Source organism: Drosophila navojoa, chromosome 3 (genome assembly GCF_054131105.1).
Source record: "Drosophila navojoa isolate 15081-1374.11 chromosome 3, UAZ_NAV_1.0, whole genome shotgun sequence".
NCBI classification, from domain to species: domain Eukaryota; kingdom Metazoa; phylum Arthropoda; class Insecta; order Diptera; family Drosophilidae; genus Drosophila; species Drosophila navojoa.
The window spans coordinates 28,196,146-28,222,376 of record NC_142891.1 but is presented as its reverse complement, the minus strand read 5'-3'; the positions used below and the strand labels follow the sequence as shown (position 1 = coordinate 28,222,376).

Genomic DNA, 26,231 nt, shown 5'->3' with positions numbered 1-26,231 from the left:
ACTAATTTTTTTGTTTGTTTTTTTTTTGTTTTGGCTTTTAATTCTTATTTTTACATGCATAACTTGGGTTCTTCAATTTGCGGTAACGATTTATATATAATTATGCAATTAACTATTTAAATTGAATTTGTAGTGTTTTGGTGTTTGGGATATTATTAAAGTGTTTTTTATTTGATTTGTTTACTGATAGGCGTTGGGATTTTTATAACGGTTTCTGTTTGGTGAGTTTTAGTGCATAACATTTGCATTAGCCGGGCTTTTTACTTGAAATTTAAATGCTAATTTATAAGTATACATTTCGTGTCAAATGTAAATGTAGACCGATTCTTTGGGACTTTAGTTCTTAATATATTTAAGTTTAAGTTTTTAGATGCATAGATATGCAACAAAATGTAATTGCAATAAAAAAGTAAAACTGAATTTTTGAATTTTTTCGAGCTGCATTTTATTTAGAATAGGACGAATGTGTGTGTGTGTGTCTTATGGGTAATTGTGTGTGTGAGTGTGGGTGTGCCAACTTTTTTGTTTTTTATGTAGTCGAAGCATTTAGTCTAACTCTCTGATCAGAATTATTAATAAGTAGAGTTTTTGCTTTGTTTTTCTTTTCTTATCTTTTTAACGTATAGCAAATGATAACAGTTTGTTCATATTGTTACTTTTAACTACATTTTGCTGTGTGAAATCTGTTTTTGTCAGTTATTTTATTAACGTATTACTTTTTTTTGTAATATTAAATTCGTTTTTTGTTTTTCTTTAAAGTTAGCCCTCTCCTAATGTAGGACGCTTATTTTATGGTTTATGTTCATATTTTTTATTTTTATTTTTATTTTTTATTTTTGTATTCTTTGTTTGCCTAGTTAATGCTATAGTATTATACATACATGTAGACTTCAATCTTTTAAAGAGTGTAGAAAATGATTTTTGCTTTTTTAAAATAGCTTCTTTTTATCAAAAAGACATACATATATATAGAGTTATATTATATATATATATATAGATAGATAGTAGTTCTAATTATGCGCCTAGTTGCTCGAAGCTAAGCACTAACTGAATTCATTATATATAAAAAAAATTATTTTTATTTCCAATTGAATTACATTGCTAATTGCGCGAATCACAAAAGGAAAGGGTCTTCAAAACGTCAAATAAGTAGAACCTAATTTTTTTGCATTGTTTCATCGTTCGCTAAACAACCTCAAAGGGACAGAACAGTTAGTCAGGAGTACACTATATCAAACGAAAACAATAAAACGACTGCCCTTTTGTACATTAATATTTATATATATATATATATAACCTTCAGATCTAAAGTTCAGCTCACACTTCAGAGTGTGTGTGGATGCGTGTGGGTGTGTATGTGAACGTGTGGGTATCATGGATTAATAAGAATGCTTGTTCCGTTCTGCAGTCGACAGGCTTGAAAGGCTCATGTGTGGGTACACACTACAAAGTGTTAGGGTTGGTTGGATACGATCGCTCGGGAATCAGTATACCTTTTAGGATTGAAAAAACTATCAAAAGTGGAATATGAATGTTTGTGTATATATCAGATAAAAGCAGGCTATAGTTAAGATCATTGAAGCGATCGAAATAAGTAAGCAAATCGGAGATTACTACATTCCTGATTATGTTATCACAATTGAAAATATATCAGAATGGAGCTTTGATGTCGTTTAGTTGGGTGCCTTCGACTCTGTGAGAGAACTAGCTGTAGCAGTCGGGTGGGTTCAACATAAGCACTGGTCGGATATATAGCGAGTATGTGCGAGTTCATACGGCAGTGTTTACGAGACATATGCTTGAACATGTGTAACAAGGAGGTAGGTTTTTTTGCTTTAAATATAATTTAGTAGTAGTGTGTAGAAAAGGTTTTCTTATAGGTGGGTCTTTGAAAAGTTACAATCTGGGAGCGTATTTCGTTTATACCGTAAATATCACTGTTTCGCTTGAAAGTTAAAAAAAAAAAAAAAGTTTTCGGCTAGGGCATGTGGAGAAAAATCAATATAATTACGAAAATTTCCAACTAAATTGTTTTGTAGTTGCAGTGGTCATTGCTTGGTTGTGATTTCTTTCCTTTTAGGGAATCGTTTGCAGTTGTTGTTTCTGTTTTATTAAAAATATATATGTATACGAGTTATGCGGTGATATATGTGTCATAAAATATATATACACCTGCCTTTATTAATTTATATATAAATTTACTGCTCATTTCTTTCGTATTGCTAGATTTTGTTTTCGTCTGTGTTTTATTTGACTAATTTTCGTGTTTTGCATTTAATTGGTGACTATAACGTGTGTGTGTATTTGTTTTTCTTTTGTTTGCTTTTGCTTATTAGTTTTACTATTTTCTCAATTGGCTACAACATGTCAACAATAAATTTTCTAAAAACAGCGTTTATTCAGTGAACATATTCTCAAAGTATTTGATCCGTTTGAATTTTCATATATATTTCAGTATTTTTGTTCTTGTTTTACTGTGTTATTTTTGTTTGTGTGTTATTTAACTATATGGTATTTTATCATAGAGATAAAATAGATATACTTATTATTATGTGTCGATTTGTTGCCACTTATGCCCCACATAAATGCTATCCTAACCACACACTTCGTAAAAATGCCTAAAAATTGAACTGAAATGAATTAAACTTGTGTTTTTCTGTCTTTAAAAGAAGAGAATTAAAAATATGTGAAACAGATACTTAAGTATATAAAATCAGGCATTTATTAAACTTAAACATGTTTTACAATATTACTAAAAATTGAAAATATGTTTTTCATATAACTTAATTTAAATCAAAGTGGAATATTGCCTAAGGAACCTAAAAGGTTTAGCCAAGAAATTATATCTTAGTTTGGTCCACAAGTTGAAAACTATTTCGAACAGATAAATAATTGAAGGAAAAAAGGATTCTGAAAGTCCATTTCAGAATATTTAACACTGTTTCCCTTTGTTTATATATATTACTCAATTAAGTCCTTGATAGTGTGAATGAGTGTGTGTGTGTGTGATTGTGTTTTAAATACATATCTAATGTCTCATAGGAACAATCTCTCTTATATACATACATATAATGTATTCACTTCTTCTCTCTGTGTATATTTGTTGTGTGTGTGTGCGTGTTTGTGTAGGCTCCCATACGTAATTTATAACAACTCAGCATAATTAACTTAGAAGTTTTTCACATACACATACACGTGTGTGTGTGCGAGCTTAATTGCAAAATCCTTTTCGTCCTTTTTCTTAGGTATTTTTATTGCTATTACTATGCAAGTGTTTTTGTTTTTGTTTCTTTTCTGGTAATTTTTAACCTAGACATTTAGCTTCTTCTTATATTTGTTTTATTTTTGTTGTACGGCAGTAATATTTGCTTTGTTTTATTCTCCTTTTTGTTTGTTTTTCCTTTAATTTTCATAAAATAATTCTTTTCCTTTGAATACACAACAATTGCTATGTGTATGTGTTTATGTGTGTGTGTTTGTTTTCCCTCTCTCTCGCATTTTCCCTCTTTTCCTTTTCTTATACTTTGACTTAAAAATGTAATTAACAATTTTTATTTTTATTATTATTATTATTTTCTTTTTTTGCTTTTTGCGAAGCAGTTTCTTTTTTTTTTTTTTTTTTTTGAAAATGAACTTAACTAGGCATCTACTTATGTATGTATATACTGTAGATGTATATGTTTGAATGTGTGTTTGCATGTGTTCGTGTGTGCGTATGTGTGTGTAGCTTAACGTGTCTAAATTGAGCGGCCTTATTGCACGATTATATGCGGAGCTGAGAGCAACACGGTTACCGTTGCAATAATCGTAAAGAGCGTAAAAACAATTAAACAAAATCTGTGAAGTAGAAGAAAGGCAAGAAGATTAACTGAGGTTACACAAAAGAGCATACGAAAATCATGTAGGATACTTACATATGCATATGTATCAAGAGTATATATTATACATACACAGTACATACCCAATCCCACATCTACATAACTTTTCCCATCTACGAAATAGCCGCAACAGCGACGCTTGTATATTAAAGCCACGTGTTGTGATTGTATGTGCTTAAGTGTGTGTGTATGTGTGTGTATATACCTAGATATACATATGTGCCTCGTATACGCTAGAGCAAATAACCGGAAGTTGTGTGGCCATGCGGCTGTTGCCTTAATTGTTTGATTTAGTAGAGCGTCAGGGAGTTCTTACTAACCGCAATGTTTGCAGTCACTGTGTTAGTTATTCACCAGATTTAAGCCTGGTCAGTGAGGTCAGATCGCATAGGTCTAATCACTCATTCTCACAAGGTCGTGCGTGAATATCAATGCAAATGAATAATCGACTATCTAGGTGAACTTTATTTAAATGTAACAGCTAATTCAAGGTATTGTTTTTGAATTGAAGTTAATTGATGAAGATGAGCGGCTATTTAAGATTTGCTGTGATTAATTTTTGTACCTAAATCAATTTTCTATATATGATTCGTCATAGTATATCTTAAAGTTAAGGCCCCGCTTTAAAGAAAAATAAGTTCCAAGTGCTCCAAGTTCCTAATCATTGGAGGCTATCGATACTTTTTCGATAACTTACCTATCCACAACCATTGCAGCGAACTTCCAATCGCTTATCAATTCCGCTTCGTCGTCAGCTTTGCGCATGCGCGCGGTTATAAATTGCAATTCTTTAAGAATTAAGTGTAAATCTTTGTGATTGCAGCCTATTGCAGTATGATGCTCCTCCACCGTTGTGGGTCGGCCGAAGCTACTGCATTGCCGATAACAAACAATCGATAAGTATGCGATAAGTGTAACGGGCGAGTATGGATACTTACGCAGACGAACCGATAGCGGTTTGTGATCCCGATATTGTATGACGGAAATCGTCATCAATGTCAAGGACATTGGCTAGTAACGATTTAGAAGAACGTTCCTTTAATTCCAGTTCTTTCATGCGATTGCTTAGTAATATTGATTTGCGCGTGATCTTGCGACCAGGCCGACCCATGCGCAATATCCAGGGCAGCCATTGTAGGAAAACGGATTTGATCTGATAGACGAAATGATCGTTGTGCACTTCGTTCAAGTTCTCTACACGCCTGTATATGTGACTTACCCACGGTGGCATCTCGTGTATGTCCGCTGTACGATGATGATAGTTGAGCACCACAACCGTTAGCACCACAGACGATGCAACCATGAACATGATGCAGTTGAAATATGTGCCTAAATATCATATACACCAACAGCAAAACAGAAACAAAAAAATAAATAAATAAAGAAAAAATTAGTATTATTTGAACCATGGGTCTGCAAAAAATTATTGCGCAATACTAAAAACAGAAGCTTGAGAAAAAATAATTCACAGAAAACAGCATTTACATTACGTTGGTTAGTTTCGTAATATAATGATAAATAATACGAAAGTATTCACAATTAGAGTGTGTGTCAAACAAATGCTGTGATTTTTTTCTGAGCATGCACTTGGTGCTACGATTCTACGACCACACAACGTTATACAGGGTATCGCACATGCAGAGCACTTATTGTTCTTAGAGCTTTACAGCAGGCATTACATGCAGCTTTGTTTAGTTGAACGGTTCAGGCGTCTCCGTTCAAGCAATTTTGGCAACAAAAAAATCAGAAAAGTAGTCAAAATGTAATGTAAAAGTAGTCAAATGTAATTGTAATATGTAAAAAATGTAATTGAATATAATTTACTTTTAGTAACAAATCTGGTAATTTGTCTCTCTTTATTCATTTTCAAAACACAAAAAATATTGTTTTTTATTTTTATATGAAAAAGCTTTTATACCTCGAATTTATTGTTTTTGAATATGGGTTCTATTGACATTGATTAGATTTATTTGGAGTTCTAGAGTTATAAAAATGATATCATTTCGAGAAAAAAACTTGTATCCTTGATATTTAATATAGATGCATATATGAAAGCGTTGCAATCGCCAGTGTAACGGTATATAGCGCGTGATTAATAAAAGTGAGGGGACTTTATTTAATGTATGTACTTGTTATACGGTATGAAATTCTTGTATTTGAGTGCAAATAAATGAAGAATTTGTTTTCTTTGATAAAAAATAATTATACACTTTTAGTATTGAAAATATATTATTTGTTTTTGACTACTTGACTGAATTTTTTATTTTTTATGCATTTACAAAATCAACAGTTTAAGAAAAAAATGCTTTAATGCTTTAATAAAAGACGAGCCAAATACGTAAAATGTGAGTTTTGTGAGGGTTGAATTGCGCTGGCAAACAAAATTTGTTAACTTTTAGTTAAATGTTTTCATTAGTTTATTATTGGTCTTGTTTATGGTATGCTTTCTGTTTGATATATTTAATATATGGTTTAGAATCAAAAAATTGCAATAATTACGGTTAACAACAAATTTCTCAGTCTATTTAGTCAGCTTTTGATACTTGGATGTGAGGAATTTTTTAAATATGTTTCGTTATAAATATGTTGTTTCTTTGTATATATAGTACATCGTTTATGTAAAGTATCTCTTAAAGCATAGCTTGCATACGTGTTTTGAACTATATCAGATTGTTAATCAAAGGGTTTTGTGACAAGCAACTAAAGCAAAGCACTCACAGTAGTAACTTTTATAATTTATTCTATGACAGCTTTGAATACCCTTGCTGTGCACACATCATGTGCGCTGATCATAGTTCGTAAAGGGAGACTTTTTGGTAAATAATAATAATCAATTAAGATTGTGTATCTTTATTCTTATAAAAAGAGTAGAGCGAGTACGGAGAACTATCTATCTTCCTTGTTATATGTCATATTTGCTATTAAGATATTGCATATCGGAATATAAATGACACAAATACATCTATGTACTTACTATGTACTATGTAAAAACATTAGATATTTATTTAATTAGCTTTGTGTCAATGAGAAATGCAACTCGAACTTAAAGTAGATCTTTGAGTAATTATAATTAGCAAGGGTATTTTAGATTCGGTAATCCGAACAGTTGTTGAATGCACGCCTTCGTGCTTTTATTTCTATTAAAATTTGCGCTTTCACGCTTATTATTGATTATTTATAAAAAAAAAAAAAGATTCAGCCAAAGTCTAGAGAAGCACTTGAGATGGGTTATTATTTTTTTGTTTGTTTGTTAGGGAAGGAGAAATCCAGTTGGGTTTAGCTACGACAGCATTAGAGAGTATATTGCTGATTCTCTCGAGTTGTACTTCATGCTCTCTTTTACTGTAGTTGAATCGTAATCCTACTTTAAAATGTGCTGAGTGAGGCACTAATTATTAGTTTTTGTACAAAATATATACAAACTTTTAAATTTGATATGTATATATATAATTTTTTATTTTTTTTTTTTTTTAATTTTAGTCTGCTGGTTTTTTAGATTTGGAATCATTTTTCATTTGCTACATTAACTTTAAGCTAAAAGAGAAAAGATTTTTGGTTCCATTTTTAGTTTGCTGTTTTTCTTCTTTTTTTTTTTTTTTTAAATAAAGCATAACATTAAAAATTAATTGACAATGTATTTGTACCAGTACCTAGCAGTGGTACGGCTTCGCTCGTCTTTGTTATAACATTCCCGACCAATAAAGAGAAAACTGTTTGCGACAGCAGAATGGTAACACCTGTAAATATGTTTGTTTGTTTGTTTTTATACTAGTTCACGAAGTGAATTTTGTTTTCGCGCCAAGTCCACCGATTTGTGCTAGAGGAGGGATTAGCATATGTCTACAATAGATATCACAATTTTCTGTTGAAGTCGCTTACTGTGAGAAGGACGGAAATTTGTCTGTTATACTGTTTGCGCCAGGAGCGAGTATTATGCAGTCGGTCGCAACCGACTAAAATTTTTTTTAATTTTATGTTAGATTTATCTAAAGGCTAAGAGATCGAATTTCAGTGTAAAGATTTGTAGGGTAGGCAATAAGCAATGTGATATTAAGTAGAAGCAACCGATTTTTGAAAAGATGGAGAGTTGAGAGGATAGGTAAGGATGTGGTTGGGCATGGAGTCTATAAATAGATCGGCTAACAATTTTTTCTTATACACTTTCAAAGGCTATTCTAATTTTTAACAATCTTACAAACATCGAAAAACCCCCAAAGCAATTTTTAATTCGAATTGCTTTAATAAAATTAATATCAAAGTGCCGGAAAATATTATGTTGTTCCAATATATTTGAATACTGTAGCTTTCAAAATATTAAATTCAACTGGATCATAAATATTTTATGTTTTTCTTCTTATTCAAGCAAATATTTTTAAGATTTTACCAAGTGAGAGGCCCTAATCCTAAACTTGAATTATTATTAAGCTCAATAATGAAAGCTATATATATATAATATAATATATAATAAAATGCTATATAAGTACTGTTATATTACATTTTTATATAACTTTTTTTGTATTATAATATTACTTTCGATCTATTTAAAGCTCCTGGAAATAAAGCAAGATTTTATATACAATAGGCAAATGTTTAATGATATTTTTTGGCTGAACCTTTTTTCGATTTTTTCACAAGAAGTAAAGTAAGCCTGTGAGTGCATTTGCTAGACTTGGTATATATATAGTGGCATATACTATATATTTATAAAAATAATTATTTTAGGTTAGGTTTTACTTATTTATATTTCTATTTCTTTTATTAATTCGTTTTTATGACAGTGCAATTATTGGGTAAATTAATGAAAAAGGAACAGTAAGCGAATGCAAAGTTAAAATTTTTGACCCATTTGCACAAACCAGGCTAAGTTCTCAAAAAAATTGTTTTTTGTACGAAATGATATTTTTTTAATTTGACTGTTTTTTATACTATACTACTATATACTGATACTATCAAATTGTTTAAAAAGGTTCTCGAGCAAAAAATATCATTCCGAGAAATGGGTCAAAAAAGTGACAGTAAGAAGAAAATGGTATGAAAAAAGCGTATATAGCGAAAAAGGAAATAATGTAGGGTGTAGAAATTCACTAATTGCAGTGGTTAATTTTGGTGTTTTGGAGTGGTATTTTTGATGTGTATTGACACTACACAATGGGTGATAATTGAGGTTGGTTTCTAATTTTCGGTTTAGAATTGTGGGACGTTCGGGACAGTGTACTTATGTATATAGTATATATATAACATATATATATATATACGTGAGTGGGCAGTGGGTATGTGAGAGCGATAGGTGAGAGCGAGAGAAACCAAATATGAATTAATTACAAACATAGCTTATTGCAACTATAAAAATAATACTATAAAGTATAAAACATCTTTCTTTCTTTCATCTTCATCGATCGTTGACGTATTTTTTCTTTTTCTTTAATATATATGACAACGATAATATGCATTAAAAAATTATCGGAATTTGTTTTTAAGTATCTACAAAATTTTCATAATATTTCACAAGTATTTTCCCAAACGCGCTTGTATTGAAATCTGTCTCATAAGTATCTTTTGTAATAGCATTCGAATGGAGTTTATATAATTGCGAAGTGGAAAAATGAAGTACTTCAAGTGTGTACTTCATAAAATATATTGGAATAATTAGTGAAAGTTTTTATACTGATTTTCTGAATAATTACAAAACAAAGTTTTTGTCTTTTTGAGATGTGCTTCTTTTTGAATGCAATAGAACATTGTTAAATGGGTTTCATATAGAGCTGAATGGTAGATATTTATTAACTTTTGCAAATAGTTTTGGAAATGTGAGAGTAGCATATGGGACTCTATTGTTTCCTTAAAAGAAAATATTAACCATAATTCAGTTGAGTAAATATAAATATTATTTGTAAATAGTTTTCAAGTAGTTTTTGTTTCATAAAATAAATACTATGAATATAATATTTGCAATTTTTTGTAGATTAAATACATGTAGTTCGAAAAAGGGGACAACCAAATACTAATTGGAGTATAGGTTGAAAAAGATAGGAAATATGTATATAAGTAGAATATATCTGAAAGTACTCTTATGTAGTATTTCCATTGCTCTATTGCTAGATCAAAATATGGAAACAGCACCAATTTTGATTTGGAATAAAATTGAATATACATTTTATTATATTGAAGTGAATTGGAAATATTGGCGCAGCTTTGGCGATTAGTCATAAGTGCTGGATAATAGCCATTATAAAATAGAATACATATATGTATTTACTTTGGATAATATAGTATACTATCCACCAATAGCAAAGTAAAAAAAAATATTAAAGCGAAAGTTCAGTTGGGAATTTATAGATTAGAAAGTTTTTGGTAAGTAGATAACGATAGCATTTAAAAAGTTCTTGTTCGTTTTGACGTAGTTCAAATTAAGGATCTTCTGGATATCGTTTTTTATTGCTTTTAAAATTTATCTTTTGGGGAATACTGTACCGCAGCACATTGCTTTGGTATGTGTACCGAATAAAGATTTCATTTACTTTTTTAAGCTACATAAAAAGGCAAACGAAAAATATTGAAGACCGAGAGAGAGAGAGACGGAGTGGTTTTTGTTTTATAATAGAGGGATAGCAACATAATAGGATGAGCAAATAAGAAACGACGTCATATATATAAATATATATATAAATATATATCAGAGAGAGTATTTAAAGCTCAGTTCATAGAACAAGATAGAGACAGAGAGAGAGAGAGAGCGAGAGAGATAGATAGAGAGATAGATAGTTAGTTGAGCAGGTTTAGTTTAATTAATAATTTAAAACTTGTTGTAATTAGTAAACATAGTACGAAGTACACAAATAACATTTAACGACTTTTGACACTTTGTTGACATTGGTTGTTTGTTAGACTAATACTTTATTTAAGTTAAGATTTGGTTTTTGTTTTTGGTTTTTAATTAAGGGTTATATATATGCGAACAATTTAGCGATGTGTGTGAGTAATCATAATAGATATATATATATATAACAACAATAACAATAATATTTATGAATATATATAGATATATATATATATTATATGTACGTATATATAAATCATATATTAAGTAATTTGTTAATTAATGTTTTGTTTTTGTTTTTTGACAAATTTGAATATATATTTGCATTTTTTATGATTTTTGTTTTAAATGCAATCGCTACCTAACAAGGGGATTGCATCAGATACTTGGGGCAATGTCTCAGCTACAAGGTTGAGAAACACTGTGAGCGATAGAAGAATTGTAACTCCTGAAACAAAAGAATTTCGTTTGATATAAAATACAATTGAAATCATGAGGCACAAAATCATAAAATATATTGATAAGTATGTGTGTATGAAACTTAAGAATCGACCGAAAAACAATACAATCAGACGTTTTCCGAGGGCATTTTCAGAAGTTTGTTTGTTGTTTTAGTTGTAGTTGTTGTTGTTGCTGTTTGTTGTTGTAGCTATTGTTGTAATAGTTTGTTGCAGTTAATAGTTGTGTTTAAGTTGTTGGCAGGGAGAAAGAAAGCTTGAGCGATATATCGAGACTTTCGTTCGTTGATGTTCCGCTGAACCGCTGCACTGTGATTTAGTATTTTTTTGTTCTGGTATTTTCTTAAGCGTGGCTGGCTACTTCATTGCTTTTTAGTATGTTACTTTTAGTTTGCTTGATTTGAGATAAATTTGATTTATCAATTTCTCAATGAAGTGTGATTTTCATGTGGATGAGTATATGCGTTGTATATGCTTCACAAACTCAAGTTCAGGGGAGGCGGATCGAGAGCATGGGTAGGTATGGTCAGGACAACTTAAGTGTTAAGGTGGGAATATGTACTTGTCTGGGGCTTACACACACAATTCATAAATAAAGTCAAACAGTAGGATTAAACTCTATCAAAGTTGAGCGAGAATCGTGCCAAAGTTTGCAAAAGAGCTGATCAAAATCGAATCGACTTTGTTTCCTCCTATGTAATCAGACACATTTAGTTCTATTAAGATTTTAGAAGACTGTGTAGCAAATATTCAAAATTTTTAACTTTTGTTTCTACAACTTTCAGATGTGTCTACATATATATGTATATATATTTTTTTTTACTATACTGCTAATTTATTTAATTGAAAATCAGCTCTGCTTTCCGCTAACACATTCCAGATCAACAATTCTATTTTCGGTAAGGGAGCCAGCTCCCGGTTTGCACAGTGTCACAAATGCTACAATTTTTGTCACAAATTTTCGCAAAACGCTGCATTTGATTTTTTGTCGGTAGTTTGCTCAACTTTTCAAAAGCTTAATGGTGGTATAAGGTGCACATCCTTCCAACATTTGCCCATTACTTGGCGTCAACGGGGGCATTCGAGGGGCGGTTGAAAGCGGCAAGCTTTGCCGTTACTTAAATGAGCAAAATTTGTAAATTGAACTGAAGATTGTCGCCCGAACTATGCTTGTCGCTGGCAATGAGCTTAGCAGTACGTGTCGCCAATTTGCCACGCCCACACACCAATATGCAGCGTGCGGCTCATTTAATTTGGAACGTGCAGTCCCGGCCAAAAGTTAGACCAATGACCTATCCTTGGCTAGAAATAAGAAATGAAGACAGAAGAAATTTGCGCACTGCATGCAAATAATGCTTGGCTCAACGCGGGCTCCTCGTTGGAAGGGTTAAATATATACATATAAATATATATATATATGACTATGCAACATATATATAGATATATATATATATATTTGTTAAATATATACGGCATAATATGGAACGCGCCTGATGAGCGATACGATATTATGTGGAGTTGCAAGTCTACCATCTGGTCAAATGGATCTGCGCTTTGAGTATTTTTAGAGTTTTTCGGTTTAAGTGGAGTTTGTTTAGCGTTTGGGGGCGGGCGTGGTAATTACTGTCGGGAATTTACAGGTGCGTAAGTCGGGATATTTTTAAAATCATATACATGGCGTATATACATAATTAATTTTTGATTAGATTGCAAATAGTTTTACTTTTATTTGTTTTTTGGGCGGGTAGTTTGTGTTTTTTGATTATGGTGCAAGTACGAAGAGTTCTTGCCAAAACGAAATAGTTTGCGAGAGAAAGAGATAGCGAGATAGGGAGAGAAAGAGAGAGAGAAATACAGTGTGACTGTGCGATAGAGATGCACAGAGCGAAAGAGAGGGCGAGAGAAGGAGAGAGAGCAAGAGTGTGGCTGAGTGATAAAGAGTTCAGGGGACAGGAAGCGGGAGCGGGAGAGTGAGTGAGAGAGAAAGAGTGAGAGTCTTTAATGAATGGGTGTTTCTTTTGATTGTTGGCTAAGAGTTGGTTGAGCTACGCTTATAGTTTCTCTTAGCCTGGTTTGCATGCCAGTTATTGATAGTCGCTTAGAGTTCTGCAGCTTTAGCTATTGTTTTGTTGTACTTACGTCGGTTCAGGTGTGTGTCTGTGGTTTCGTGTCTGTGTCTGTATGTCTGTATTATTTACAGTTGTGTGTACTTGCTAGGCAATTGGTCTATCGCCCGGCTTAAAAATAGTTTGAAAATAATACTCGTATATCGTATACCTACCGACTATATATAACTACAAAGCATATAAATTTTCGTGTGTTTTTCGCTTAGCCTATTTGATATAGGTATATACACATAATGTATGTTTTATCAGTGACTTTTATATATATGGATTTATAAGTATATATAGAGATATAGAGTTTGCCTAAATGTATTCCTCTCTACTTGACCAAGTATCAAAATGACATTTCAGGTCTCCTCCAATACAAACCTTGATCAATATATCAATATATATGTATATCGCGTATATTTGTTTTTGTTTGGTTGTTTACTTTTTTGTAATAATTGATATGCTTTGTGGCTTCTGTTGTTGGTATTGTTGGTCAATGCATACAAAATCATAAATATATGTATGTATACGTATGGTCTTATACACATATGTATATAAATCTAAATCTATAGTTCTTTACATATTTTCAGGCAAAGTGAATAACTGGGCTGCGTTTTATCATAAATTTGTTGATTGTTTTTGTTTGTTCTAGATTGGAATACTTTTTTAATGGACTATCACAGTTGAGGTCAGTAAAATAGACACACTATAAATAATGGAATCCAAAAGTTCAACTGGATTGTTATTTGTTTTATTTATTATATTTTAGTGTTGTGCAATATCATTTAAGTCTCGTCTCGTTTGTGCTCTATTTTAATGACCTTGATTCTTGATAGTATATTAAAATGGACATCTCCTGAAATTTGCTTTAGTTTCGGATTAGTCTTGATTCATGTTTTTTTCTGACTGTTTGCTTGCGTTAGTTGTTAGTCCTTTTGTTGGTTTTGATGAATTTATATATTTTTGGTAGCGAAAAAAGGTTGTTCGTTGGATTTGTTTACAATTTATCTAAGTTCTTTTATGTACAGTTTAGCACAATAATTAGTATACATTTAACGAGTGTATAGCGTCTACTGCTGCTAATTGGTTAGATGATTTGATTTGATCAGGCAATTAACTATGATCTGCCCAATATGATGTTTTAAATTATGACCCACTACTCATAAAGAGAAGCTTATATACATAATGAACGTATTAGCTTTGTTTAAATTTATTTTTGTTGTTAGTTTTGCTTTATTTTTAACAATTTTAACAGGCTAACATAACAGTTAACTGAAGAGTCGTACAAAATGATATTGTATATATGAAATCAAGGATTTATATTCAGCTAGCGGCAAACACATAGAGAAAAACAAACGAACCGACAGAAACAACACAAAACGAAGAAAACTAAGTGGAAAATGGGTTTAACACACGCATTTTTTTTTTGTTTTTTCAAACAGCAAAATGAAAATAGTGAAACGTAAAAACTTATTATCTGTGATTTGATAATGACATTAATGTAATTCGTTTTACGTGACTCGTGTTACGTGATTGGTGTTATGTGATTCGTATTATGTGATTTGTGAGCAGTGCTCGAGCATGTTTCAGTGTTGTGAAATACCAATTATGTCAGAGCTTTTGACCGCGCGATATATGTTTTAGACTACTATCACTAACCAGAGAACACATAGACTAGACAACTAGTGGAAAGCTTTTTGCACGCTTTTTCTTGGACTTTAGCACCCCAGACTGCTTTGAATTCGCTCGGCGAATTACTTTTAGGCTCGAGCAACGAAAATATACGAAAGCACAATCATTTCGCTTCACGCGCTCGACCGAGATGGTCAAATGTTGAACAAAAGATCCTTCTATGCTCAATCTTTCCCTTGCTCTCTCTCTCTCGATGCTCTATGCTCTCTCAAATGTGTATATGTGTGTATGCATGTGAGCACAAGCAGCAGCTCTGAGCTGCCAGCTCATGAAAATTGAAATTTCTTCGCAGCAAGAACCCATGCCTTCCCTTCTGTGTGAAGAGTATACCGAACTTATCAAACCGTTTAACAAGCTCGTACAACATATGTATATGTGTTTTCGATATTACTTGTGGGAAGGGTATAAAAGCGTTGCTGCTCATCATGAAAATGCTTTCGCGACGAATGTGCACGCACACACTCTCCCTTGCTACATGTATTATGAACATTTGTGTGCCTGTGTGCATAGCTCTTGCTGCCTGTAGCAATTTCAGAGCCCCGAATTCGCATTTGGTAGATCTTGTGAACTACTCACACATGCATACATACATATGTTTGATTGTGTGTACGCAGAAGCCGCGATGCTCACAAATGATGGGGTGATCATTGTAGAAGCCTTTGACTGCCTTTGTGCCTTTATATGTGCGTGTGTGTATGTGCATGTGTGTAAGCATGGGACATGAGCATTGGCGTGTGCCTACCTCAACTTAAAATTGTGCGAACGATTTTGGGTTTTGAATTGAAGAGGCGCGCTTATATTTCAGTAGCTGACTGACTACACTGACAAGTGCACTTGCATTTTTTACACTTTTTTTTTACTTGCATGCACCTGTAAATGTATGTACATACAAATATGCAAGGGATCGATAATCGCATCCCATTTTGCCCACTGATCAGATACTACATTTTTTAAAAATGCATTCTGATAGGCTAACTCACGATCATTTAAATCAGGTGCTTAAATACATATATACCGCGAGTAACTTGGCTGTCCCTATACCACACACATATACTATGTATGTACATACATACATACACATGTGCGTGAGTTACTCTTCGGTCACAGTGCCACAAAGTATTGGGATGTGACAAGTGACAAGTGCACTTTAGTCAGTCAGCTACTAAAATATAAGCACAATTTTAAGTTGAGGTAGGCACACGCCAATGCTCATGTCCCATGCTTACACACATGCACATACACACACGCACATATAAAGGCACAAAGGCAGTCAAAGGCTTCTACAATGATCACCCCATCATTTGTGAGCATCGCGGCTTCTGCGTACACACAATCAAACATATGTATGTATGCATGTGTGAGTAGTTCACAAGATCTACCAAATGCGAATTCGGGGCTCTGAAATTGCTACAGGCAGCAAGAGCTATGCACACAGGCACACAAATGTTCATAATACATGTAGCAAGGGAGAGTGTGTGCGTGCACATTCGTCGCGAAAGCATTTTCATGATGAGCAGCAACGCTTTTATACCCTTCCCACAAGTAATATCGAAAACACATATACATATGTTGTACGAGCTTGTTAAACGGTTTGATAAGTTCAGTATACTCTTCACACAGAAGGGAAGGCATGGGTTCTTGCTGCGAAGAAATTTCAATTTTCATGAGCTGGCAGCTCAGAGCTGCTGCTTGTGCTCACATGCATACACACATATACACATTTGAGAGAGCAAAGAGCACAGAGAGAGAGAGAGCAAGGGGAACAATTGAGCATAGAGGGATCTTTTGTTCAACATTTGACCATCTCGGTCGAGCGCGTGAAGCGAAATGATTGTGCTTTCGTATATTTTCGTTGCTCGAGCCTAAAAGTAATTCGCCGAGCGAATTCAAAGCAGTCTGGGGTGCTAAACTCCCAGAAAAAGCGTGCAAAAAGCTTTCCACTAGTTGTCTAGTCTATGTGTTCTCTGGTTAGTGCTACTATTTAGATCAGCTGAGCAAAGAGTTGTGAAAGTTCGTAATAAAAATAGTTAAGATGAAGTTCAAAGATTACAATTAAAATAAGTAAAATATATTTCTTGTAAGAGATCTCAGCTAAAGATAGACACAGAGAGAGAGAGAGAAAGGCAAAGAGAGAGAGAGCGAGAGCGATTAAATAGGAATTGAAGAAGAATTGCTTCAGCTGCTTTTACTTATTTACTTTACAGTCACAGACAGTTAGAGAGACAGACGGGTTTTTGTATATTGGAGGTGTTTTTTTGGAGGTATATTTGGATATTTTATATTTTGTGGTAGGTGTGCTGCTTGTGGTTTGTTTTCTGTTATTTCTTTTGGAGGCTATCGCAAATATCTATCCAAAAGTTCCAGTAGAAAGAGAAGTTTTAGCTGGCTGAAACTGAGTTAAAAGTCCAGAGGTGGAGAGTTTTTCTATTAGCAAACACAAACGTACGAATTAAGATGTAGATATAGATATATATAAGTATATAGAGCAGTTATCATTCACCATACGATTCAGTGTGGGTGTGTGTGTGTGTATGTGATCTAAATAATTGGTATTGTTTTTTGCATATTTCTGCATTGTTATTGTAGTTTTGTTTTTGTTCTTGGTTTGTTTTGTTGTTTTCATTGCACTACTGTAGTTAAACTAATGACAACTAAAAATAGCGTTTGGGCCGAATATGTAAGTTTTCTTTCTTTTTAAATTAATTGTTAAATAAATAGCGTGTTTGTGTACCTATAAGAGGAACAGCATCCGACGTTGTCGGCATAGACTCGGCAACAAGGTTTAGAAATACTGTTAATGAGAGTAGTATAGTTACGCCTGGAACAAGAGATACAATAAATACCGTATATCAAAAAACAATTAAAAATTATAAACTTAATGACGGAACAAATTGTAAAGACAAAAAGTAATAAATAGTATTTAAAAATATATATTTATATATTTTATATATTAGTAGAAAATATTTAATATATGTATAATTTTTTTGACTTGGTTTTTGGTTTTATAGAGGTCTTTGCTTTAAGGGAGTTTCACAATAGTTTTTGTTGTAGATCTACAGTTATTTGTATTAGAAAGTCGAGAGTGTTGCCTATTGGATCGTGGGCCAAACAGCAACACTCCTAGTTTCATTTATTTTTTTAGACTTTTTTTTAGTATACTTCACTTTAAAAATACTGGAAAAGGTAAAACATGCATTTTTAGTCAATAATATATTTTTATTGGGTTTTACGAGCTTTATAAAGGTTATTATTATGTATACATAATTTTTAAATCCAGCTAATCCTCATTTCGCTACCGCTGCTTTACCTGGCCAAAAAATATATTTTTTGTACATATGTATATTATTGTTATTGGAAAGGCCCTAACTATATGCTCGTAGAAAATTTGTACCCCTTTTGAAAAAATACAACACGCTGAAAAACTTGCAAAATAGCTGTAGGAATATTTTACCATGGTTAAGCTCATTATTGGGCTCAGGTTAAGGGCAGATAGTGTTGTGATGTTCGGAATTTTTCGTTTTCTGATTCGGTCTCGGATATACTTACCCAGCGTTAGTTTCTCGCCCGAATCCGGTGGCAATGTGAAACCCAGCAAAGCCATCGATGATATCAGCACGCATGGTACAATTAAATTGAAAAAATAATATAATGTACGTCGGCGTATTTGTATAGTAAAGGTGATATCGACATAGGGTTCTGGGCAGCACTGGTAGACTATCGTGTTCTTCTTTCCGGGCATGGCTGAACAATAAAATTCGTGATTAGTATTTGGCAAGGACTGAGTTGAATGAGACACTGAGACACAAATACACATATATACACGGATAATTTCATATTTTCTCGGTCTGTATAAATATACATACTATTTACAAATGAAAAATTATTTTATTTTTCTTTTATTGCAATTAAGTATCAGCAACTGAAAATGTTTCTAATAAGCAATTTTGATAAAGCGCCAGGCCAAAAATGTCTACTTAATAACGTATATATATATTTATGTACAAAATGATATCGTAAATTACAAGGACGAATAAGTGATTGGGGTTTGGGTTAATGATTGATTTTTTTTTCAGACATTTACACATGACAACGTTTAGAAAACAGTTAGTGAAATAAGCATTAGGTTTTATGATGATTTTTACTAACCAAGCAAGTACCACTCGCCATTTGTTATGAAATCGGAAAGATCCCCTCCATCTTCGGAATTCAAAACCAAATCCAACTGTTATTTTTGAACGGTTTATCAACAAAATTAATTTAACATATTTGACGTTAACAACAAATTTTTTTGTTGTTTTTAATTTTTTTTTTTTCAGATTTTTTTGGGTTGGGTATTGTTTTGAGTTTTTTTTTCGTTATTTGTTTATTGTTTGGAGAAAAAGAAATTTGACATTTTTAGTATTATATTAGAGAGTTTCGCTTAAAGGCACGTTGAAACAACATTTATGTACAGAGAGCATGTGTTCAAGGTGTACGAGCGAGAGAGAGATACAGCAAGCAAAAGATAGAGAGCTTTACTTTTTATACATACATTGTTTTTTTTTTTTTTTTTTTTTTTTTTTTTTTTTTTTTTTTTTTTTTTTTTTTTTTTTTGCTATTGCGTTTTTAGTGCAAAAAACGTGGAAATAAAATTAAATTGTACTGAAATCCTTGTAAATTGTTTGACTTCCATTAAGAGTCTTTACGTACGCCCAAAACGGTTCGATTTAAATTGTTTGGGCGTGGTTTTTAGTCTGCTAACATGCAAAATAGTTGAAACTGAAATTTTTCAGTGTTATTGAAACAAGGGCGAAAAATTTCGAGGGTCTCACACATGATTCCGCTTTAATTGTGTCAGTGTCGCAAATGCACACTGTTATACTGTTATACTGACATTTCTCTATTGAATTTTGATAATTTATTTTCTTAAGTGCTCTGCAAAAATGTTCAATTTTCAATTGAACATTTTAGCCAACACGCTGAAAATCTGTAGTTTTCGGGTGCCAAAGCACATTTGATTTTTTGGTTTTGTAATTCGCAAAAACGCAAAGAACTGTTCGAAGTGAGGAATTCAAGAAAGGATGGTATTGATTTAAAAAATAAACGGGAAGACAGTTTGATATAAAAAGAGAGCGAGAGGGAGAGAAAGAGATAGAGTTTTGGAAAAGCATAAACAAAAGCAGCGTGTGCCAAAGGACTCTTTCGACTTCATTTTCCTGCAACGACGTCAAACCTGAGCATAAATACTCTACATAGTCAATAACTCCCTCTGTCTGCCTATATATGCTTACGTTCCGTCTATATCTGACTTTCTTGCTGTGCACGTGCACGTGTTCCTTTTTAATTGTGCGTGTATTAGTGTGAGTGTGTGTGTGTGTGTGTGTGTGTGTGTGTGTGTGTTTGCAAAAAGCGTGATTGTGACGTAGTGTAGCGATGTTTTAGTATTTAAGCTCTGTCCTACAGCCAGAGTTGACTGTACCAACCAGTGCACTGCAGTGTACTGTTGAGCTCTTTGAGTGTGTGCTGTAGCTGTACTGTAACTGTGTACTAAACACTTTACCTGATTTCCATCGTAAGTCCAACTACCGAATTTCATTTCGCAATGTTGGTCATCAAATGGGAACCACGTGATGTCTATCTTGCATGTGCTCTTGAAGATACCAGGGGGCACGTACAGACAACTGCCGTTATGTTTGACCACAATGTTGGTGTGATACGTGCCATCGAATCCCTCATCCGCGCTAAATTATTGTACAATATTGTTTATGTATTATTCGATTTTTTTTCCATTTTTGTATGTTTTGATTGATTGATTGATATTGCATTTTCTTGAATTTATATATATATTTTCTTTACTATTTTATTAGGAGTTTGTTATATATTTTTTTCTATTGTTTATATGGCTTTTGTTGTTGTTTCATATAATTTGCGCATTTTGTTGTTGTTTTTTGTTTTGTTTTTTTGTTTCAGCTAATTTATATAAAAAAAGTTATTGGGAAATGCGCTCCAATGGAGCTCAGGGAAGTAGTGGGAATTAGTCGTGTTTTGTGTTCGTGTAACCAGGATAGCAGAACTTGGGATTTCCTTAGCTAGGTTCAATTTCGAATTGGATATGTGTTTGGTCTTATACTAAACATATCAGATATATGCTACATAATTTAGTTGCTATTATGGGTTTCTTAATATTAATAGTTAGATATAGGCTACATACTTTAGTTGCTACTATATATCACACTAAGATTTGCTAAGAGGAATACTTATCCCTATAAAAATACTTAAGTCTATATATGTTAATATTTTAATTGCTTCTCGTAAATGTTCAACTTATATACATAACTTGATTTTACAACTTACAACTGAACTTTATATTAGATATATGTATATGTGTGTGTGAGGTGCTAATAAATCGATTGATTGATTGCTGCATTAGTAATGCTGGATGTGAAACTTCAAATTTGTACCGTCATTAGTTTAGATAGCCAAGTCTTTTGTTTAGATAGCCAAGTGTGAAAACTGAAATTAGCTTCAAACTCTTCCCTCATGAAACAAAATTCTTTGTATCTCTGCTAAATAAATATTTTGGTTTCTATTCTGTTTGCACTCTAAATCGAAACTTACAAAATAATTGCATTTATTCGAGTATCTATGCAAATGAAATTGAAAATGAATGAACATTAGTTTATGCCGTGCAAAATCGGATTATATTAACTATCACTTATGCATACCTATGAGCAGATATTCGAATTGCTGTGCACATATTTCATTTAGATTCCAAGTGCTCCAAGTGGCATTTGCATTGTCAGCACATTCTGGCTGAGCAAACGAAATCTGTTAGATACAATAACAGTTTCTAACTATATATGAACCAATGCAAATCCCAAGAAATACGATTTCAACTAAGAGCGAGTGTGTGTGTGTGCGAGTGTGAGTATGTGTTGAGTAGTCTAAGCCAGGCACAAGTGGCCTACAAGCGTATAATATTGTATATGTATAACATTGTATACACATATAGACTAGATATATGAGAGTTTTCGTTTCTTTCATGGCAATAAAATGCAATTACTTTTATTTTTTTATTTTTTGATAGAGGGGATGACTTTCAAGAGGGCAGAAAACTGTTGCGCAAACATTTTGTACGCAATTTGCATAGATATTTTGAGTTACCAGCTGTTTGCTGTCATTTTGCGTACTTTTTGCGGTCAACGTGACTTTTTAGTCACTGTGTGTGTGTGTGTGTGTGAGAGAGAGACAGAGAGAGAGAGTTCCCCCATTACACAAGTACACACACCTTAATTCATGACTGGATTGCAATTTTGCGGTTAAAGTGTGCATTTAATTGGCAGCGCACTGAGAAGCACTGCGAGAACAGAACAACGAGCAAGCACCTGCGTTCACGTTGTTGGGGCGTGTCATTTGGGGTCGGCCCAAAGCTTACATGCTATTGTTATAGCATTTAAATGGTATTGTGCCCCGATTAGCGTCAGCTGTAGCCCTCGCCGAGGCACACACCCGTCGCCACATTAACCAGCTGCCGCTGCGCAGCCAGGCTTGAGAGATTGTGGCCGACGCACCTGGCTGGCGTTCGAATAAGCCAATGCCCAAAGCAGCAACAACAACAACGACAGCTACAACAGGTAACAGTAATTTGACTAATTGGAGTTGCAACAATTGCGGCAGACACCGAATTGTTGACTGCTGTGCTGGAAATACAGCGAGTTCTTATCGATATTCAAGTTCTTCATTGTGAAAACGAGGGGAATTTGTATGCCTTTAGTGCTTGTGGAATATCTCAATTGTATATCTAATAGTTTGTTCAATATTGATTGCAAGTAATCTGGCTGCAATCTGGAAGCTAGGGCATAAGTCCTAGGTGAACTGGTTCTGATTAAGCTGCGAGGGATAGTAAAAATGCTAATCATTTTCGAGTCCTTATACTTTTATTATAATCTAATTTTTTTAAATTGAGTTGAGTTCTTGGAAAAACTTAATCAAAACTTCGAATCCAAAAAAAAAAAAATCTAGTCGATAAAATCTTCACTAACACTATATAAACAAGTAAGAACGCTGCAGCTGAGTGTTGCCATGTGCAGAATACTCACTTACATCCCATCATCAATTTAGTTGCTAAGTTCTGAGTTTCTATCTGCCACGCCTCTAAAGATGCGTACCAATTACTTTTGAGTCATCTATAGAGAAAGTGACTAGTAATTCAACTATCCAACTTTAAAGCCTCTACGTCCTAAGCCTGCAGGCTTTTGTGGCTTGTCACGCCCTCTGTGGGCGTATACGTATATGTGGAGTATATACATATACCAATTTTCACATCTCTATAATTTGAAAAATCACTATTTTTTCAGATCCGTTTCGCCACGTCACTAGTAGGCGAAGACCCATAATTTCATCAAACTATATAGAATCGTAGCATTAGCGCACGTTCAAAATTTCAGCATTCTAGCTTTTAAACTCTAGACGACACAGTTTTGCCTATTCTGCCACGTCCTCAATGGGCGTCGATGTATCCGCCATATCATTTTGATTTTTATTAGCTCTTCAGCAGACGGACGGGCGGACAGCAAGACGTACATTCACAAAATCATCATTGCACTTTCGTATATTAGTATTATTATGTAATAGACAATAATATATACTAACAAAAAACAAAAGTATGTCAGCGATAAGCGATGCGATAATATTGAGCGACAATGTACAAGAAAGCTCTACATGCAGATTCACATGTAATCGCTCAAAACATGTCAGAGTGCAAGCGAAGCGAGAAGAGAGTCAAAGCGAAAAGTAAAGCGAGTTGCGAGAAAGCATTTCTGAATCGCTTTCTCGCTTTATCGCGTGATAAAGCTTTTCTGATACGTGTGCTTTTGTTGCGAGCTGAGCTTAGGTGAAATATATTCTTTTTGGCAATTCAAGCGATGTTTCTTTCACTCTGTCATGTCATCGCTTTGAAGACCGCTGCGATTATTATCGCTTATAGCATCGCATCGCTTATCGCGGCCACTCTGACATTAGCCTTAGGTAAAATTTTAGTTTGATATACCAATATTATTGCTTTTGGTAAAAATATCATTAATTTCACTAGCACTCAAATAATTTATTTTATTGAGATCCCGCAAAGATTCCTCATGGTCAATAATGCAATTCTAAGAGTTCTCTTATCTGCATTGCATTTGTTCTCTTTACTCCGAATTTTTCGTTTCCGTGAAATTAATAGATTGAAGTCGTGAGGGATTTGTTTCGGCTTGAATAACTATGTTTTAAAGTGCTGATGAAATTATATAATTATCATTTTTGAAAGAGCAATAAAGAGACAGAAAAATATTTAAGTTTGTTATATGTTTTAATAATTTGGGCTATTCTCAGCACTTTTCTTTCAGTTGATTAAGTCCAAGTGTTTAAGCCAACTTTTTAATGAAGTCAAGGGTAGATAACCTTTAGATTTTTTTCAAAAAGAGACCTTTTTACAACTGTGTGATCATTCTATATTTCAATTACGACGTAGATTTTAATATTTGAAAGTGAAAGATTAGCCGCCGTGGCTCTGGTTTGGCCTTGGCGTTGAAACAAATAAATAAAATCATTTGCAGGGCATTATTAAAATTGATGTTGGTCTGCCTTAAACGGGACCACAGGAGAGACGGATAGAGAGAGTTGTAGAGAGAGGGGGGAGAGAAGGAAATGTTGTACGCCTCAGTTGGCTAAGCCACAACCGCTGTCAATCACATTTGGGGTGAAGGCCGCATTTTTACCAAAACTTCTCGGTTTTTTGTTTGCTTGTTTGGTTGTTTTTTTTTTTATTTATTTTTTTTTATTTATTTTTTTATTTTTTTTATTTTACTTATATATTTGAATATGCTTTGTAATCTGGTTACGGCATTTGCCAGAGATAACATTGCAATTAATGAGAAAGCTTTTCCCTGCGAAAATCTGCCCGCTTATGAACTAATTGAAGGGTATTACGCATCATTTATAAAGTGTGTATGTAAGCGATACATATATTATTAAAAGGCTACGCGATTTGATTAACATAGGGACAGAATATTATATAGGTAAAAATTGTCAAGGGAATAATATCTAAAGTGAAAGTGGAAAATTTGATATTGCTTTCGTATTATAAAAATATGGATTTTATAATATCAACATTTACACACTGGGATGAATTGATTTGATTTAGAAAATCTGTTTAATTAGATAATATTATAAATTGTGAGATTTTTCTTGATTTACATGACATGTAATAGCAATACACGAAAGAAAGCTAAGTTAGACACTTTTTTATGTTGCGGACCAGCTTTAGGCTTGTCAAAGTCGTTTATCGTTAGTCAAATGAAAGCGTATCTAAACTTTCATTAGATGGATATCTCTGCCGACTGGCCTATTGCCCAGCTTTGTATAAAAAGTATCTCAATTAAACATCTAGGAAATTGAGATTCGTACGACGCACATTGGAATCAGCATAAATAAAATTACAAGAATTCCAAGCTGCGCCAGATTGATGTGAAGGGCAAAAAAACCCTCGCAGCCCAAAAGAAAAATATGTGGATTCCAGTATACATACATACATATATACATGTATGGGTGTGTGTACGTAAATGTAACTGTACCTATATAAGCCTTGTTCGTCTTGCTATCGATCTAAATGATGGCCGCACATTAGCAGCGCTGCCGACGCATACAAATTAGGCCTGCTTCGGTTCTGGTCATGGCCAAGTCGCCAAGAGAGCTGACTTAATAAATTAAACCAAATAAATGTCAATCGCAGCGTGTTCCCAAGCACAGTTTCGCCCACGATGCGCAAACTTATGACTTTGTAGAGCTAAGCTCCGTAAGGCTAATGAGCTCTTAAACTGGCGAGATTTCGCTGAAATTATTTGATGGAACAGCACGAAACGCGTCGCTGGTTCATTAGTAAATAAAGTTGACAGTCCGTAGGCTCGTGCGTGTGCGACCACGCCCAATAGCTGCTCTTTTCACTGATTTCCCTCGACTGAATTCGTCGGTCGACTACAGAATCAATATCATATCTTTTGGCCTCTGGATTGCTATCGCCCCGGAACTTGCGTGGGAGCTCTAGGCAGTCTGGCAGATATAAAGGCAGAGTTAGAGGCACGGGCACGGGCACGGGCACGGGCACGGCCACGAGTCCGGGTAATCAACACCGGATGCTGCGTGCCCAGCAGTACGTGCGTTTGTGCAGCGTTCCGTTTCAGCTCCGTTTTGGCTTCTAAGCCTTTTGTTCTTGACTGACATCCAAAATCCATTTGCGACCCCATGACGTAAGCTCCAC

General features: G+C 33.7%; 1 protein-coding gene across 8 annotated transcripts in view; it reads right to left on the bottom strand.

The window, feature by feature from the left end:
* Positions 1–351: 351 nt before the first annotated feature.
* Positions 352–26,231, bottom strand: part of nAChRalpha6 (nicotinic acetylcholine receptor alpha6) — a 137,027-nt gene continuing 111,147 nt past the window's right edge. For 3 of the 8 annotated variants that reach the window (XM_030385786.2, XM_089256981.1, XM_089256982.1), the window contains exons 7-15: positions 20,496–20,676; positions 19,103–19,178; positions 18,503–18,697; positions 17,688–17,774; positions 11,057–11,143; positions 5,098–5,207; positions 4,817–5,031; positions 4,576–4,749; positions 352–3,837 (exon numbers count right to left, since the gene is read on the bottom strand). In XM_030385786.2, the coding sequence (XP_030241646.1) occupies positions 3,753–3,837; positions 4,576–4,749; positions 4,817–5,031; positions 5,098–5,207; positions 11,057–11,143; positions 17,688–17,774; positions 18,503–18,697; positions 19,103–19,178; positions 20,496–20,676 (1,210 nt within the window). In that variant the 3' untranslated portion in view covers positions 352–3,752. The remainder of the gene's footprint in view (positions 3,838–4,575; positions 4,750–4,816; positions 5,032–5,097; positions 5,208–11,056; positions 11,144–17,687; positions 17,775–18,502; positions 18,698–19,102; positions 19,179–20,495; positions 20,677–26,231) is intronic. The other 5 variants (XM_030385785.2, XM_030385782.2, XM_030385784.2 and 2 more) reach the window with 3 other exon arrangements.